This window comes from Chiloscyllium punctatum, chromosome 19, assembly GCF_047496795.1.
Source record: "Chiloscyllium punctatum isolate Juve2018m chromosome 19, sChiPun1.3, whole genome shotgun sequence".
Lineage (NCBI taxonomy): Eukaryota > Metazoa > Chordata > Chondrichthyes > Orectolobiformes > Hemiscylliidae > Chiloscyllium > Chiloscyllium punctatum.
In genome coordinates, this window is record NC_092757.1 from 97217215 (window position 1) to 97236077 (window position 18863).

General features: G+C 42.2%; 1 protein-coding gene across 15 annotated transcripts in view; it reads right to left on the bottom strand.

Moving 5' to 3' along the window:
* Positions 1–18863, bottom strand: part of ncor1 (nuclear receptor corepressor 1) — a 406208-nt gene that overhangs the window by 199155 nt on the left and 188190 nt on the right. For all 15 annotated transcript variants that reach the window (XM_072590142.1, XM_072590152.1, XM_072590155.1 and 12 more), the window contains one exon: positions 16232–16362. In XM_072590142.1, coding sequence (XP_072446243.1) covers positions 16232–16362 — 131 coding nt within the window. The remainder of the gene's footprint in view (positions 1–16231; positions 16363–18863) is intronic.

Below are 18863 nucleotides of genomic sequence, written 5' to 3' on the forward strand. Positions count from 1 at the left end.
AATGTAAACTCCAGCTTTCTTGTTCTTTTGGACTTTGCAGTTATGGAGTTCAAACTGGATAAATGCAAAGTGATGCATTTTGGAAGGTCAAACTTGAATGCTGAAGTAGGATTAAAGGCAGGATTCTTAGCAGTGTGGAGGAACAGCAGGAAGCTGGTGTTCAAGTGCACAGATCCCTCAAAGGTGCCACCCAAGTGGAGAGGGTTGTTAAGAAAGTATATGGTGTTTTGGCTTTCATTAACAGGGGGATCGAGTTTAAGGGCTGCAAGGTTTTGCTGCAGCTCTACAAAACCCTGGTTTGAGACTACACTTGGAATACTGCGTCTAGCTCTGGTCACCCTATTTTTGGAAAGATGTGGAGGCTTTGGTAGGGTGGAAAGATGATTTACCAGGATGCTGGACCGGAAAGCTTGTTTTACGAAGAATGGCTGACTAAGCTCGAACTTTCCTCTCTGGAGAGGAGGAGGAAGAAGAGAGGTGACCTGATCGAGCTATACAAGGAAATGAGAAGAATGGATAGAGTCGATAGCTAGAGACTTTTGCCCAGGGCAGGATTGACTAGCATGAGGGGTCAGAGTTTTAAGGTGTTCAGAGGGAGGTATAGAGGAGATGTAGAGGTAGGTTCTTCACACAGAGAGTTGTGAATGCATGGAATGTGTTCCCAGCAGTGGTGGTGGAAACAGAGTCATTAGGGACATTGAAGCGACTACTGGACATGCACTTGGACAGCAGTGAATTGAGGGGTGTGTCGGTTAGATTATTTTATTTGAGATCAGGAATAATCTTTGGCACAACATTGTGGGCCGAAGGGCCTGTTCTGTGCTGTACTTTTCTATTTCTGTATTCTAAATCATCTAAGGTATACCCAAATGCAAGAGAATCCAAAACATGGTAAATTAAGGATAGCAGGTCAACTGACACAACTTTACATAACCACAGGCAAAGTAACAGGAATTCTTACCTGTCCAGAGAGGTAAGAGAGAAGCAGCAAGCCAATAGTTTTAAATGTTTTGATCGCAATCATACTTTTTACATAAGCAGCATTGTCAGAACCAATGATTTGTCCATAGTCATAACGGAAACAATAGGATTATTACAAAAGACATAAGAGACATTAGAAAAGACCTAGTTAGCTTTGAAAAAAACTTTCATAGGAGTGAGCTCAAACTCTGCATGGCTTCCACTCTCTCAAAATTTCAACTGAATTATCCAAAATGTTAGTCCTTCTGTCAACAAATTAGCGCAAAAGAGTTTGATATCAATCACAACCCAAACTGTCTGGCCTCCCAGAAGATGATCCAAGGAACAAAATGAATGCATCAATAAAATTCCATTCCTTAAAACGTTATTCAGCACTTCAACAGCTGCAACCTGCCTATCTATCAGCATGGTTAGTTTGAATTCTAACCTTGCCCAAGCAGTTAGGTGAAATAATGCTGCTTGTTATGAAGATGGTACAACCAGCTCTGCTTACAAGCACACCTCCTTTTTCAAGACCAGAGTAACAGCCAGAGTAAATTGCAGCCAGAGAGAATTAACTTTTGAAATCATTCTCTCCCCACACAACTGCAAGTGTTGCTGTGCTTTTTCTAACTGAATACCAAATTCAGCATGAACACAGACACAAATCAAGAGACTGAGTTATGGGAGAAAACAACCTGAACATCATTTTAAATACTTGGTTTCACACAGTAGCCTAGTCATCTTACAGACCCAAACGCACACAAGCCTTTGGGGCTAGTAATCCTTTGAATAAAGGCAGAAGAGAAATTAAATTTAAAAAAAGTGAAGGAAGGAGGCCTTGTACCTTTAATCAAAGAAGGAAACAAGCTTCATATGCAGCAATTTCCAAGTAATGAGAAAAATGCAAACTGAGCTTCCCATAAAAGCAAAAAGCTTCAAATGCTAGAAATCTGAAAATGCAAGTTCTGAAGATGTCATAGTAGACTTGCAACGGTAGCTCTTTTAAAAACCAAAAGTACTGCAGTTCCTGTAAATCGGAAACCCTTCTGAATGAGGGTCACTGGATCTGAAATGTAAACTTTGATTTCTCTGCACAGATGCTGCCAGACCTGATGAGCTTTTCCAACTAACTCTTTTAACCTCTCCACAGATGCTGCCAGACATGCTGAGTTTCCTCAGCATTCTGAGAGTTTGTTACAGATGACAGTAAACTGAGGTGCAAAAACCAACTTAACATGAAGTTGAACTTAAAGACACAAAAACAAACAAAACCACTGGTTATGCCAAAGGTTTTTAGACCAATGACCTTTCCACTTATCATTTCAGCACCAGACCTTTGTCAATCTAATTTTACTACGTTTTTTTTCTCAGAGCTATCATGCCATCCTTATCTTCCTTCCTTTCTTTCAAATGCTCTCATTTTTCCTAAAAATATGGCATGTTGCAAGAATAACAGTGACAAGAAATTTATCAAAAACCTTTTCTTTATTCTTATGGTTGCCCAACACTCCACAAGAAAATGGATGACCATCAAATCACTATCTGGCCAGAACATTCCAATTTTGTTTTTAAAAATCTACTAAAAATTCTCTAACCTTTTTAGTTATACTAGAAGTACCTCAATTCATATAAATAAAATTCTATAATCTCACCTGAATCATCACTTAATCTGTTTCATGGATTTTATATGCTTCATGCAATGGAACTCTTGATTAATACTATAGTCTAATTGTGACTAAGCCGTTGGTTAAACTATTTGCCCTCACCAGTGTACTCTATAATTATAACATCCAAAAATCCACTGAGCTCTTCATCAAGGTTTTTGCTACCTACACTCTCAGTTTTGAGAATTATGTACGTTAATCCATAGGTGTCTGCCATCCACTGCTTTCAGCATATTTCTACTGCGCACACACATTCTGTGCATTTTCTTCATGCTTCAAATTAAATTCTGTCTTGAGTCTCCATCAAGATAATGACTGATATTTTCAAATGAAACAGTTGCATTAATTGAGCTTCCATCATCAACTGAGAGGTGCTGGCCAAGGCCACCTCACCTACCCAGAATCCAACACTAGGGTGAACAAAGAAAAAGCCTGGTCCATATGCTTCATTGTTATTGCCACTGTCAGCAGGGGAAGGGGTCAATTGCATCGAATTCAATTCATGATTATGTGCAGATGCAGCGTTCCCTCTAAGCTGCCCTTTATTATGGATGCTCACCTTCAAATGGTTAAAGGAGCGCTATTATAAAGTGCCATTTGCAAAGAACTAGTGGATGGCACCACAGAATGACTTTAGTGATATGAGCTAAGCATAAGATGATTAATCATGTAAAATTAACAGCAAGCTGAGCCCTGAACAAATAGCTAGAGAATACCCTCCTGAAGACTTCAACTCCTCTCCAGGACATTACTTTGACTGATTTCAATTTCAAGTCTTGATTTCTGTCCCTGGTTCTGTTTCCTTGTTCAGTGTGGTGGCAATGGCGAGGGATGTTGCGAGGGGTGCTGCAACTGGTGGGAGGTTGGAGTGAGCAAATGAGATGCAGCAGGGTCAGTCAATGGGAAGAAAAGGCAGGTGAGAAAGGAAATGACAAGAGGGAGGGAGATGGTGAACAGAAGGAGGAAAAGGCAAGTGTCAGAGAGGGGGCAAGTGAAAGGGAACTGGTGAATGGGTGAAGCAAGTAGCAAGGTCAAGTGAGGGAGGTGGCAAGTCAGAGGTAGGTTTTGAGTAGGAGGCAAGAAGAAAGAGTTAGCATGTTATTAAGAGTTAATACCTTGTAAGAGTTGTGAAAACATTGAGAGTAAGGGGAATTTTAGTTAATATCAGTGATTAAGTCATTTTGTTGCAGCTCTTTTTTGTAGATAAAAGAAGTTGATTCCAGTGACATGTTGAAGACACAGGTTCTAGGGATTAGTGAAAAGTTTTGAATTCCAATCCCAGATCTCCAAATATAATGCAGAACGAACTGTAACCCTTTCTACTTCGACTGCCAAATTGAAACAAAAAATCCTTGTCTTGAGCAATCATAGAACATAGAACAATACAGCGCAGTACAGGCCGATCCAAGCCCACCTAACATACACTAGCCCACTATCCTCCATATGCCTATCCAATGCCCGTTTAAATGCCCATTAAGAGGGAGAGTCCACCACTGCTACTGGCAGGGCATTCCATGAACTCACGACTCGCTGAGTAAAGAATCTACCCCTAACATCTGTCCTATACTTACCACCCCTTAATTTAAAGCTATGCCCCCTCGTAATAGCTGACTCCATACTTGGAAAAAGGTTCTCATGGTCAACCCTATCAAAACCCCTAATCATCTTGTACACCTCTATCAAGTCACCCCAAACCTTCTTTTCTCCAATGAAAACAGCCCCAAGTGCCTCAGCCTTTCCTCATATGATCTTCCTACCATACCAGGCAACATCCTGGTAAACCTCTTCTGCACCCGTACCAGTGCCTCCACATCCTTCCTATAGTATGGCGACCAAAACTGCACACAATATTCCAGATGCCGCCGCACCAGAGTCTTATACAACTGCAACATGACCTTAGGAATTCGGAACTCAATTCCTCTACCAATAAAAGCCAGTACGCCATATGCCTTCTTCACTGCACTATTTACTGGGTGGCAACTTTCAGAGATCTGTATACATGGACACCAAGATCCCTCTGCTCATCCACACTACCAAGTATCCGACCATTCGCCCAGTACCCCATCTTTTTGTTACTCATACCAATGTGAATCACCTCACACTTACCCACATTGAACTCCATTTGCCACCTTTCTGCCCACCTCTGCAGCTTATCTATATCCCGGTGTAACCTGACACATCCTTCCTCACTGTCAACAACTCCACTGACTTTCGTATCATCCGCAAACTTGCTCACCCAACCTTCTAGCCCCTCCTCCAGGTCATTTATTAAAATGACAAACAGCAATGGTCCCAAAACAGATCCTTGCGGAACACCGCTAGTAACTGCACTCCAAGATGAACCTTTGCCATCAACTACTACCCTCTGTCTTCTTCCAGTCAGCCAATTCCTAATCCAAACCTCCAACTCACCCTCAATGCCATACCTCCGTATTTTTTGCAGTAGCCTACCATGGGGAACCTTATCAAACACCTCACTAAAATCCATATACACCACATCTACTGCTTTACCCTCGTCCACCTCCTTAGTCACCTTCTCAAAGAATTCAATAAGGTTTGTAAAGCACGATCTGCCCTTCACAAAACCATGCTGACTATCCTTGATCACATTATTCCTATCCAGATGTTCATAAATCCTATCCCTTACAATTCTCTCTAAGACTTTGCCCACAACAGAAGTGAGGCTCAACGGCCTATAGTTACTAGGGTTATCCCTACTCCCCTTCTTGAACAAGGGAATCACATTTGCTTTCCTCCAGTCTTCTGGCACTATTCCTGTAGACAACGAGGACATAAAAATCAAGGACAATGGCTCTGCAATCTCCTCCCTAGCTTCCCAGAGAATCCTAGGATAAATGCCATCAGGCCCAGGGGACTTATCTATTTTCACCCTTTCCAGAATTTCCAACACCTCTTCCCGACATACCTCAAAGCCGTCCATTCTAATTAATTGTGACTCAGTATTCACATCGGCAACAATGTCCTGTTCCTGAGCGAATACTGATGAAAAGTATTCATTCAGTGTCTCCCCAATCTCTTCAGCCTCCACACGCAACTTCCCATTACTATCCTTGATTGGAACTATTCCTACCCTAGTCATTCTTTTACTCCTGACATACCTATAGAAAGCCTTAGGGTTTTCCCTAATCCTACCAACTAAGGACTTTTCATGTCCCCTTCTCGCTGCTCTTAGCTCTCTCTTCAGATCCTTCCTGGCTACCTTATAACTCTCAATCACTTCAATTGAACCTTCACGCCTCATCTATACATAGGCCGCCCTCTTCCCTTTAACAAGGGATTCCAATTCCTTATTAAACCACGGCTCCCTCACACTACCCTTTCCTCCCTGCCTGACAGGTACATACTTATCAAGGACACTCAATAGTTGCTCCTTGAACAAGCTCCACATATCAATTGCGCCCTTGCCTTGAAGCCTACTTTTCCAAGCCACGCATCCTAAGTCGTGCCTCACCGCATCATTATTTCCCTGCCCCCAGCTATAACTCTTGCCCTGCAATGCACACTTATCCCTCTCCATCACTAGAGTAAAAGTCACCGAATTGTGGTCACTGTCTCCAAAGTGCTCACCTACCTCCAATTCTAACACCTGGCTTGGTTCGTTACCCAGAACCAAATCCAGTATGGCCTCACCTCTTGTTGGCCTGTCTACATATTGTGTCAGGAAACTCTCATGCACACATTGGACAAACACTGATCCATCTAACGAACTCGAGCTATAGCTTTCCCAGTCAATATCAGGAAAGTTAAAGACCCCATAACAACCACCTATTACTTTCATTCTTCTCCTGAATCATCCTCGCAATCCTTTCTTCTACGTCTCTAGGACTATTAGGAGGCCTGTAGAAAACTCCTAACAGGGTGACTTTACCTTTCCTATTCCTAACCTCAGCCCAAACTACCTCAGATGGTGAGTCTTCATCCATTGTCCTTTCCACCGCTGTAATACTATCTTTGACAAGCAATGCCACACCTCCCCCTCTTTTACCCCAACCTCTGACCCTACTAAAACATTTAAACCCTGGAACCTACAACAGCCAATCCTGTCCCTGTTCTACCCATGTCTCCGTAATAGCCACAACATCGAAATCTCAGGTACCAACCCACACTGCAAGTTCACCTACCTTATTTCGTATACTTCTTGCATTGAAGTATACACACTTCAAGCCACTTTCCTGTTTACAGGCACCCTCCTTTGAGATTGATGCAATGTTCCTAACCTCCCTACACTCCAGGTCCTGCACCCTAAAGCTACAGTGTAGGTTCCCATGCCCCTACAGAGTTAGTTTAAACCTCCCCTCCAAGAGCACGAGCAAATCTCCCCCCAAGGATACTGGTGCCTCTCAGGTTCAGGTGTAGACCATCCTGTTTATAGAGGTCCCACCTTCCCCAGAAAGAACCCCAGTTATCCAGAAACCGAATCCCTCCCTCCTGCACCATCCCTGTAGCTGCGCATTTGGGATCATTGAATTCAATCTTCCTTCTGTTCAAAGATTAAGATACAAATTACAGTACAAAAACTAACCAATGCCTTTCTCATGGATGGTACTGAGTTTAAAACAATGAGGTCTGAAGTTCAAATATCACCACACTAAATTTAAACTTGAATACAGAAAATCTGGAAATGTTTGAACTCATGTCACTGTGTCAATGGCTAGACTGATACTGTTTCTTCATCTTCAATACCTTAAGTAACTTTCTAAAACTACGAAACATATTTCTTTTAAATTTTGATTAGTGGTACAATCAGGAGTGTGAACACTCCCCACTTGTCCAGATGAGCACATCTCCAACACATTAAAAAAAAATCAATGCCATCCGGACACTTGATAGAAAGACCATCCTGTACCTCAAAGTTTCATCCTATGGCTACTAGCCATAGGGGTGGCACAGTGGCTCAGTGGTTAGCATTGCTGCCTCACAGCGCCAGGGACCTGGGTTCGATTCCAACCTCAAGCGACTGCCTGTGTGGAGTTTGCAAATTTTCTGTGTCTGCGTGGGTTTCCTCCGGGTGTTCCGGTTTCTTCCCACAGTCCAAAGATGTGCAGGTCAGGTGAGTTAGCCATGCTAAATTGCCCACTGCATTGGGTGCATTAGTCAGAGGGAAATGGGTCTGGGTGGGCTACTCTTCGGAGGGTCGGCGTGGACTGGTTGGGCCGAAGGGCCTGTTTCCACACTGTAGGGAATCTAATCAAATAGCCAATGTGGTATTAGAATGCACCATCCAAAGGACACACTGCAGAAATCCACTCAGGCTTCTTTAACATGCCCTCCAACTTGCATCTGTTACTCCCTAGAAGGACAAGCCCAGAAGATGCACGGCATGCAAGTTCCCCTCTTAGCCTCACACCATGTGGCCTTGGAACTATATCACTGTTCCTTCACTGGCACAAAGTTAAATCCTGGAATTCCCTTCCTAACAGCAATCTTACAAATATCAAAATTAGGAGGAGTACGCCATTACGCCCTTCAAGTCTGCTTCACCATTCAACAGGATCAAGGCTGATCATCCAACTCAGCATCCTGTTCTCCTCTTCTCCTCATGCTGTTTGATCCCTTGAGAAACAGAAACATTCTTAGCCTTAAGAAACTATATCTAACCTCCTCTTGAAAATAATCAATATTTCAGCTTCAACTGTGTTCTCTGACAAAGAATTCTCGAGGACCACCACTTCCTGAAGAAACTTCTCATCTTAGTCCTAAATGGCTTACCCTGTAACCTGAAAGTGCAACCGCTTGTTTTGGTCTCACACATATCAGGAACATCCGTCTTTCATTTACCCTTTCTAGTCCTCTTCGAATTTTATAGATTTCTATACAATCCTCCTTATTCTTCTAAATTCCAGTGAATATAGTCCTAACCAATTCAGTCTCTCCTCAGTTGGGAGGTCATGTTGCGGCTGTACAGGACATTGGTTAGGCCACTGTTGGAATATTGCATGCAATGCTGGTCTCCTTCCTATCGGAAAGATGTTGTGAAACATGAAAGGGTTCAGAAAAGATTTACAAGGATGTTGCCAGGGTTGGAGGAACTGAGCTATAGGGAGAGGCTGAACAGGCTGGGGCTGTTTTCCCTGGAGCGGAGGCGGCTGAGGGGTGATCTTATAGAGGTTTACAAAATTATGAGGGACATGGATAGGATAAATACACAAAGTCTTTTCCCTAGGGTCGGGGAGTCCAGAACTAGAGGGCATAGTTTTAGGGTGAGAGGGGAAAGATATAAAAGAGACCTAAAAGGCAACGTTTTCACGCAGAGGGTGGTACGTGTATGGAATGAGCTGCCAGAGGATGTGGTGGAGGCTGGTACAACTGAAACAGTTAAGAGGCATTTGGATGGGTATATGAATAGGAAGGGTTATGAGGGATATGGGCTGGGTGCTGGCAGTGGCACTAGATTGGGATGGAATATCTGGTCGGCATGGACAGGTTGGACCGAAGGGTCTGTTTCCATGCTGTACATCTTGATGACTATTCCTGCCATCCCAGGAATTAGTCTGGCAAACCTTTGTTGCACAGCTACCACAGCCAGAACATTCTCCCTCAGGTAAGGAGACCAAAATTGTGTACAATACTCCAGGTGTGGTCTCAACAATTTCCTATAAAAGTGCAGCAAGACATCCCCCTTTCTGTATTTGAACTTCCCACTACGTAGGATAACATACCACTTGTCTTCTTTTCCACCTACTACGCCTGCATGCATATTTCCAACAACTGGTATATCGGGTCTCATTCTACCCCGGCCCCTCCCCTTCCTCAATCAACCACCATTCAGATAATAATTTGCCTTCCTGTTTTTCCTTTCAAAATGGATTATTTCATAATTATCCACATCATGCTTCATCTATCATTCATTTGTTCATTCACTCAACTTGTCCAAATTATACAGAAGCATCTCTGTATCCTTTTTACAGCTTACAAGTTTCCTCATCTAAATCATTCACATATATTGTGAATAAGGTTTGCGAGAAGATTTGTAGCTCGGGTGCTTGTTGTTATGGTTCTGTTCGCCGAGCTGGGAATTTGTGTTGCAGACGTTTCGTCCCCTGTCTCGGTGACATCCTCAGTGCTTGGGAGCCTCCTGTGAAGCGCTTCTGTGATGTTTCCTCCGGCATTTATTGTGGTTTGTCTCTGCCGCTTCCGGTTGTCAGTTCGAGCTGTCCGCTGTAGTGGTCAGTATATTGGGTCCAGGTCGATGTGCTTATTGATTTAATCTGTGGATGAGTGCCATGCCTCTAGGAATTCCCTGGCTGTTCTCTGTTTGGCTTGTCCTATAATAGTAGTGTTGTCCCAGTCGAATTCATGTTGCTTGTCATCTGCTTGTGTGGCTACTAAGAATAGCTGGCACTCATCCACAGATTAAATCAATAAGCACATTGACCTGGACCCAATATACTGACCACTACAGCGGACAGCTCGAACTGACAACCGGAAGCGGCAGAGACAAACCACAATAAATGCCGGAGGAAACATCACAGAAGTGCTTCACAGGAGGATCCCAAGCACTGAGGATGTCACCTAGACAGGGGACGAAACGTCTGCAACACAAATTCCCAGCTTGGCGAACAGAACAACAACAATATATTGTGAATAGCTGGGGTTCAAGCATTGATCCCTGCAGTGCCTCACTAGTCACTGCTTGCTACTCAGAAAAAGAGTCTACTGCCACCTTTTGTTTCCTGTCCGCCTACCAGCTCTCTTCCAAGTCAGTACACTATCTCCAATTACACATACTTTAATTTTACACACTAATCTCTCATGTGGGACCTTATCAATTGCCTTCTGAAAATCCAAGTAAACCACATAGAGTCATAGAGATGTACAGTATGGAAACAGACCCTTCGGTCCAACTCGTCCATGCCGACCAGATATCCCAAACCAATCTAGTCCCACCTGCCAGCTCCTGGCCAATATCCCTCCAAACCCTTCCTATTCATATACCCATCCAAATGCCTCTTAAATGTTGCAATTGTACCAGCCTCCACCACATCCTCTGGCAGCTCATTCCATACACGTACCACCCTCCGTGAAAATGTTGCCCCTTAGGTCTCTTTTATATCTTTTTCCTCTCACCCTAAACCTATGCCCTCTTGTTACCTCAAAAGATTCCAGTAGATTTGTCAAGCATGAGCTACCCCTCAGAAATCCATAATGTCGGTGTCCAATCCTATTACTGTCTCCAAGCAGTCTGCTGGAAAATCTCATTATAATGGATTCTAGGAATTCCCCCACTGCCACTGTTAGACTAACTGGTCTACAATTTTTGATTTTCTCTCTTCTTCCTCTGCTTTTAAGTAGTGGAATTAATTAGCTACCCTCCAATCCATAGGAACTGTTTTAGATTCATTAGAACCTTGAAAGGTGACCACCAATTTATCCACTATTTCAAGGTGCTACTTCCTTAAATACTTTGGGATGCAGATTATCAGAGGCTGGGGATTTATCAGTCTTTAGTCCTATCAATTTCACCAACACAATGTCCATACAAATACTGATTTCCTTCAATTCATCCCTCTCACTAGACCCTGTATCCTCTAACATCTTTTGGAACATTATTTGCGTCCTCCTTTGTGAAGGCAGAATCAAAGCAAGTATTTAATTTGCCTGACATCTCTAATAGAATCTTAAAATTCTCTTGTTTCTGACCGCAAGGCCCCGACATTTGTCTTCACTCATCTTTTTCTCTTCATATACCTACAGAAATTTTTGTTGTCAATTTTTATGTTCCCACAAGCTTACTCTCATACTCCATTTCCTCTCTTAATCCATCCCTTTCTTCTCCTTTGCTGAAATTTAAACACCTCAGGTCTGCTTTTCTCCACTGCATAATTTACATACTCCTTTGGATCTCATACTATTCCTAATTTTACTTGTTCCTTTTCCCATTTTATTTTTGTGCCAGACAAATGAACAATTATTGTTGTCCCCAAGGCCAAGGCCCCAACCCCTGCCCTTGCCGTGTTTTCGTCATACCTCTTGACCTTCGCCTCCCTGAGGCTGAATGTAATGTCCTCAGCAAAGGACACAGCTTCATACCCTTACATCCCCACTTCAATGAATTTCTGGCTCATCATGATGTTACACTGTTTTTCCGCTGCCTCCACCTCTGCGCCCACATTTTCAGGCAGGATTCTCCCTCTCATTCCACTAATCCCTTCACTCACCTCCAGTATTATCTCTCCACAGATGCCTTCCCCTGGCCTCTGACCTGCCCTCAATGTTGTTCATTGTAAACTGCTGACGTGACAACAGCCATCTCAATTTCTCTGCTCTTCTCACACACTATAACATGTCCCCTTCTGAAATTCCTACACTTTTCTCTTTCGGGTACAACTTTGTTACCAAACTCGACAAAGATGTGGAGGACACGACAAAGGCGCTGACATTGTATCTGGCAGAGACTCAACACCAACTCTCTGACATTTGTTCCTACCACTCCCTGGACTCCCATCCCACATCTGAGCATCAAGCTATTGTTGCCAGGACCATCAGCGACCTCATTACGTTCAGAGATCTCCCCCCACTGTCTCCAACCTTAAAGTCTAACAACCCTTCAGCCCACTTCTACCTCCTTCCCAAAATCCACATACCAGATTGTCCTGGTAGGCTCATCCTATCAGCCTGTTCCTGTTCCACCGAGCTCATTTTCTTCTACCTTGCCTCAATCCTTTCTCCAATTGTCCAAGCCCTGCCCAACAACGTTCGCAATTCCTCTGAAACCCTCCACCATATTAACAATTCCAGTTCCCTGGCCCTAACTGCCTCCTGTTCAGCATGGATGTCCAATCCCAACATAGCTCCATTCCCCTTCAGGATGGTTTGAAAGCTCTTGGCTTCATCCTCAACTACAAGCCTGAACAATCCCCATCCACCACCACTCTCCTCCATTGGCTGAACTTGTTCTCTCACTGAAAAATTTTTCCTTTAATTCATCTCACTTCTGTCAAGTCAATGGAATGGCTATGAACACCCACATGGGTCCCAGCTTTACCTGCCTCGTCATGGGGTATGTGGAATGATCCTTATTCCAGTCTTACACTGATCCCCCATCCCCACCACTCCCTTCTCGGTACATCAACCACTGCTTTGGTGCCAGCTCATGATCCCACCAGGACCTTGAAAACTTCATTCATTTTGCCTCAACTTTCACATCGTCCATTTCCAACACTTCCCTTCCTTTCTTTGACCTCTCTGTCTCCATTTCGGGAATAAACTGTCCATTGCCATCTACTACAAAGCTATTGACTCCAATACCTTCACTACAGCTCTTCACATGCCACATCCTGCAGGTACTCCATCCCATTTTCCCAGTTCCCTTGTCTCCATTGTATCTGCTCCGACGATGCCAGATTCCAGAACAACATTGCTGACATGGCTTTCTTTTTCTATAACCATGGTTTCTCACCCACTGTGGTTGACAGGGCCCCAACCTCATCCGACCTATCACCCTTGCTCCCTTCCTTTCGCTCACAACAGCGTGATTGGGTTTTCAATGTCCTCATTTTTCATCCGAACAGTCGCTGCATTCACAAGATTATTCTCTACCATTTCAGACATCTCCAACAGAATGCCATCTTCCCCTCACTCCCCCTGTCTGCATTTCATAAGATCATTCCCTCCAGGACACCCTAGTCCATTCCACAACTATCAAAACCACCCCCCCAATCCCCATGGCACCCTCCCTTGTAACTGCAGAACGTGCAACACCTACCCTTTGGCCTCCTCCCCTGATCATCATCCAAGGGTTTAAACAGCTTTTCCAGGTGAAACAGTATTTCACCTGTACCTGCTCCAACCTTGGGTACTGTATTCGCTGCACACAATGGTTGCTACTCTATATTGGAGAAACCAAACGCAGACTGGGTGACCACTTTGCAGAACACCTCCAGTCTGTGAGCAAGCATAACCAACCTCTCCCCCCCCCCCCCCCCCAACCTTCCTAAAACCAGTCATTTTAACACAGCGTGTGCATCATGTACACGTCTATCCTTAGCATGCTGCAGTGCTCCAGTGAATCACAGCACAAACTGCAGGAACAACATCTCATCTTCAGACTAGGCACTTTACTGCCTTTTGGATGTAATATTGAATTCAACACCTTCAAATTGTGTACATTTCTTCCCTTTCTCTTATCTTGTTACTATGTCCTTTCAAGCATGGTAGTTAGACACACCATTGTTCTGCCATTCTCACATTCTGACCACTTAACCTGAACTATAAACACCCTTTTTCCCCTAAACACTCTACAACTCTCCACCTCTCTCCCCTACCAGTTAACAGTCAAGCACATTGCTGTGGGTCTGGAGTCACATGTGGGCCAGACTGGGTAAAGGCTCTAGATTTCAAAGACATTAGTGATTCAGTAATGTTTTCACAATTTGACAATGGTTCAGAGTTATCACTGCACTAAATTTTCTTTACTTCTGGATGGTTTTTATTTTACTGATTTCAAATTCCAACATACATCGTAAAACTTGAACTTCTATTCCCAGAGCATTAGCCTAGGGGCTCTGAATTACCATTCCAGCTACATGAACACTACACCACCACTTCCCCATAACTGCAGCAAGTCAAGAAAATAGCTCACCATGTCATCAAGGGGCAATTAGGGATAAGTACAAAAAGCGGAGCTTGGCAACACTACTCACATCCTATGAAGCAAATCAAAGAGTTATTTTATTCCAAGTCTAGTAAGGAAGGATTGTAAAAATCATTTGCAGAATGGATCTTAATAAGTCAACATCACATGTAGAATGGGTGTTAAACTTCAAAATGATACTTTAGAAGACTATCTGGCCAGTTGCCTCCATGCTGATTTTAAGAGCAACTCAGTTAGTCCCACACGCTGTTCTATTTCATAGCCCTAAAGTAGTTTTTTTTATTTTCAAGTAATAATTCAATTCCCTTTTGAAAGCCACAAACGAATCTGCCTCCACATTGGACAGAACATAAAGAACAGCAAAGAATAACCAAAAGATTAATACAGAAGAGAAAGATTAGAGTACATCAGAAAACTAGCAAGAAAAATAAAAATATACAATAAAAATGTCTTCAAGCAAAGTGAGCATTGAATCTACACAGCATGTTCCTGGGGAATTAACAATGAAAAACAGGGAGACAACAGAGCAACAGATATTTTGTCTGTCTTCACCTTAGACAGCACACATATCAATCCAGAAATAACTGTATATCAGAAAGTGAAATGGAGGCAGAAATTTAAAACATCTACAATCATCACAGCAAAGTTGCTGAGGTTATTTTAGCCTGAGATGGAGAGCACTGGAAACCTAACTCTTGATACAGCAGGGTTGGATTTGTTTCGCTGATCAGGGTATTCCCCGAGAAAGTACAGAAATCTTTGCAGATATAAGAATATTGAACAGGTTGCCATCATCTGTGCTTTGCAAAGATTTTCAAAATTGTCAAATGACAGCATTTGTCATAATTCCTAACTCCAAACGTTTGAGTAATCTGCAAACTGGCATTTTGAATTTACTGGTATGTGTCTTCATCTAAGAGATTTTTTTTGAAATTTTGAAACATTTACTGTTTCTAACAAAATAATTTAAAATGTACAGTATATCTTTAGCAAGAATAAAATTTATCCACTTCACACGTACAGTGATATATTTTGGGAGGTCAAATGCAAGAGGAAAGCATACAGTAAATAGCAGAACCCTCAAAATGAAATGCAGAGGGATCTTGGAGTGCATGTCCATAGCTCCCTGAAAGTGGCAGCACAAGTGAATTAGGTGGTAAATAAGGTGTATGGCATGCTTACCTTCATCAGTCAGAGCAATGAGTGTAAAAGTTGACAAGTCATAATGCAGCTGCATAAAACTTCAGTTTGTTCACATGTGGAGTACTGTGTGCAGTTGTGGTCACCACACTATAGGAAGGATGTGGAGGCTTTGGAGAGAATGTAAACGAGATTTACCAGGATGTTGCCTGGGTTGCAGTGTATTAGCTGTAAGGAGAGGTTGGACAAACTTGGATTGTTTTAGCTAAATAATCGGAGGCTGAGGGGTGACCTGATAGCAGTAAAATTATGAGAGGCAAAAATAGGGCAGCTAGTTGGAGTGATTTTCCCAGTGTAGCAAGGTCAAGCACTGCGGGGTATAGGTTTAAGGTGAGGGGGAAAAGTTTAAAGGAGACGTGCAAGGCAACATCTTTTTTTTAAACACAGAGGTGGTAGGTGCCTGGAACGTGCTACCAGGGAAGATGGTAGAAGCAGATATGATTGCAACATTTAAGAGGCATTTAGACAGACATATAACCAGGCAAAGAACTGAGGGAAATGGACAATGTACAGGCAGATGTAATTAGTTCAGAATGATATCATGGTCAGCACAGACATGGCAGGCCAAAGGGCCTGTTCCTATGCTGTACTGTTCTTTGTTCCTTTTAAACATTTTGGGGTACAGGATGGATCTGCAATATACTAAATGTTCTATTACAGCACCACTACAGCGTATCATATTTATGTAAAACATGAGAAGAAAGCAAACAGGACCAGGACTTGCCCATATGTATACATAACTGTTTGAATTACTGATTTCCTATAGAGTGGGTCTTTTCAGTTTTCTGACCTTTGAGGTTCTTCTTTATCATCTTTCTCCTCTTCCTTCTTCTCGTCCTTTTCTTCTCTCTCTACTTTTTCAACCTTTTCCTCCTCTTTTTCAGTTTCTTTTTCTTCTTGTGAAGGGCGAGAAATTTGTTGCTGTAAAACAAAAGACTAGTTTGAGTCTAATACCAGATAGCCTGTGACCAGTAAGCATGCAAGTATCCTCAAAAGAAGTTTCAATCTGATACCTGAAGATACAACACCGGAGTTGTTACATAGATGTGAAATGTGGTGAGCTATTATATGTGTTAGCCTATTTGAGATCAACATTCTCCTGAAAAAAAGCTCATGGAAGTATAATTCAGTAAAATATCCTAAGAACAATGTTTTGTATCAAAAAGAAATGAGATGGTAAATTTCTCTGGTTGAAAAATCCTTTATTTAATATCTCAATATCAACCATTGAAAGAAAAGCCCAACATGCATTGAAGAAAATGCTTATTTGAACAGTAGCAAAGTAAGAGAACAAATGTTCAGCCTTTAGGAAGCCTTAGCATCTTAATACTGCAGGCACTCCTTTCAAAACCTATGGCTTTAATAAAGGTCATTGCGGACATTCAAAAACCATTTGCCAATTGCATTTCACTATCTGATGTTTTTGAGATATTTTGATGATCTACTGTACTAAATAAAGGCACATTTTCACCTGTAAAAATATTTAAATACAGTTCCCTAGAATTTACCAGTAGGTGTCCAATTCTAACCAAGCCTATTTCAAGCCTAGGTTTTGCCTCTCACATTCATACGAACCATTACAAAGCCTCCAGGTCTTGGGTTAAACAAAGGTACAAGGAGAACACATCTAAAATTTGAATAGTCACTACAGAACTGAGCATACTATAATGTACAATGACTATTATCACATCTCTTCTCCTCCTTTTGTTACTTAGTCAGCTAGGCAAGTGCACCTCAATTTCAAGTCAGCACTGATCAGAGGAAAACTCACCAAAACACAAAACAGAGACTAGGAATAAGTGGACCCTTTTCAGGCTTGCAGGCTCATACTACTGTGGTGCTACAGGATATGTATGGGCCCTCAGCTATTTACAATCTATGTTTTGATTTTGATAAAAAGAATGCAGTAAAATGTATTCAAATTTGCTGACAATAGAAAATTGGTTGGAACGTAAATGGAGATGAAGACGCTAGTCTGTAAAGCAATTACAGATTATAGACAGGTTACATTGGTAAACAAGAACGTGGCAGATGGTGTATCATGTAGGGAAGTGTGAAGTGATTCACTTAGGTTAATAAGAAATATAGGGTCACGGGCTTTTAAATAGGCACAAAATGCAAGGAAGTTATGGTGAACACTTATAAAACACTAAATCAGTCTCAGTTTATATATTGTCTTCAAGTCTAAACATGACACCTTGCGAAGGAAATAAAGGCATTAGAGAAGATCTTTAAAAGAATGGTTCCAGGGTACAATGTTCCCAGTGATGGAACAGTAAAGAGACAGAAGACATTGAATTAAAATGAATGGTAACAAACTGGGACACGTGGTTAAAATCAGGAATGCACTCCTTTAGAGTGTGGCGCAGGCAGTTCAATATGGCTTTCAAAAGGGCAACTGCCTGAAAATAAAACAATCTAAAAATGAGGAAAAGGCAGGACAGTAGAACTAGCTGTGCTTGTACAGTCTTCAAAGACAAAAGTTAAAAATCACACAACACCAAGTTATAGTCTAACAGGTTTATTTGGAAGCACTAGCTTTCAGAGCGCTACTCCTTCATCAGATGGTTGAGGAGTATAGGATCGTAAGACACAGAATTTACAGCAAACGTTTATAGTGTGATGCGACTGAAATGATACGTTGAAAAAGACCTGGATTGTTTAAGAACAAAGAAAATTTACAGCCCAGGAACAGGCCCTTCGACCCTCCAAGCCTCAGCCGATCCAAATGTTAATTCCGAATGTTGATCCCCACCTACTCATGCATCTGTTCAGATGCATCTGTTCAGATGCATCTTAAATGAGTTTAGATCAGATTGGTGCTGGAAAAGCACAGCAGGTCAGGCAGCATCCGAGGAGCAGGAAAATCAAAGTTTCGGGCAAAAGCCCTTTATCAGGAATCTTAAATGAATCTACCCATTCTAAATGCCCATTCTTTTCTAAATATAAATAGATCCAATCCCTCAGTACCTTCTCCAGTAACTTTCCCACCACTGATGCTTGTTAGGTCTCCCATCTTTTAGAATGACCATGTTGGTTTCAGTTCTTTCACACATAAATCCCTGAGCTTTCTTTTTTAAAAAAAAACTTACATTCCCAAGTGAACTTTAACAATAGGTGCCATGTCAGCTCAGACGCATTGAAGGTGTGAGGCTAAATTTATCTGTCTGTGTCCCAATGTTTGACAAGATTAATATCTAAAAGAGGGATTAACAGAATCTTAGATGGATTCATGCAGTTTTTGAGCAAAATAAAATGTAATTCTGCAAGTACAAATTCATCCCACAAATCTACAGGTGTGCACATACATGTGGGTGTCAGGGTGGGTGGGTGGGGGAATGTCTGAGTGTGTTTGTGTATTTGTGAGTGCAAAAGGGTAATACACACACACACACACACACACACACACACATATACACTGT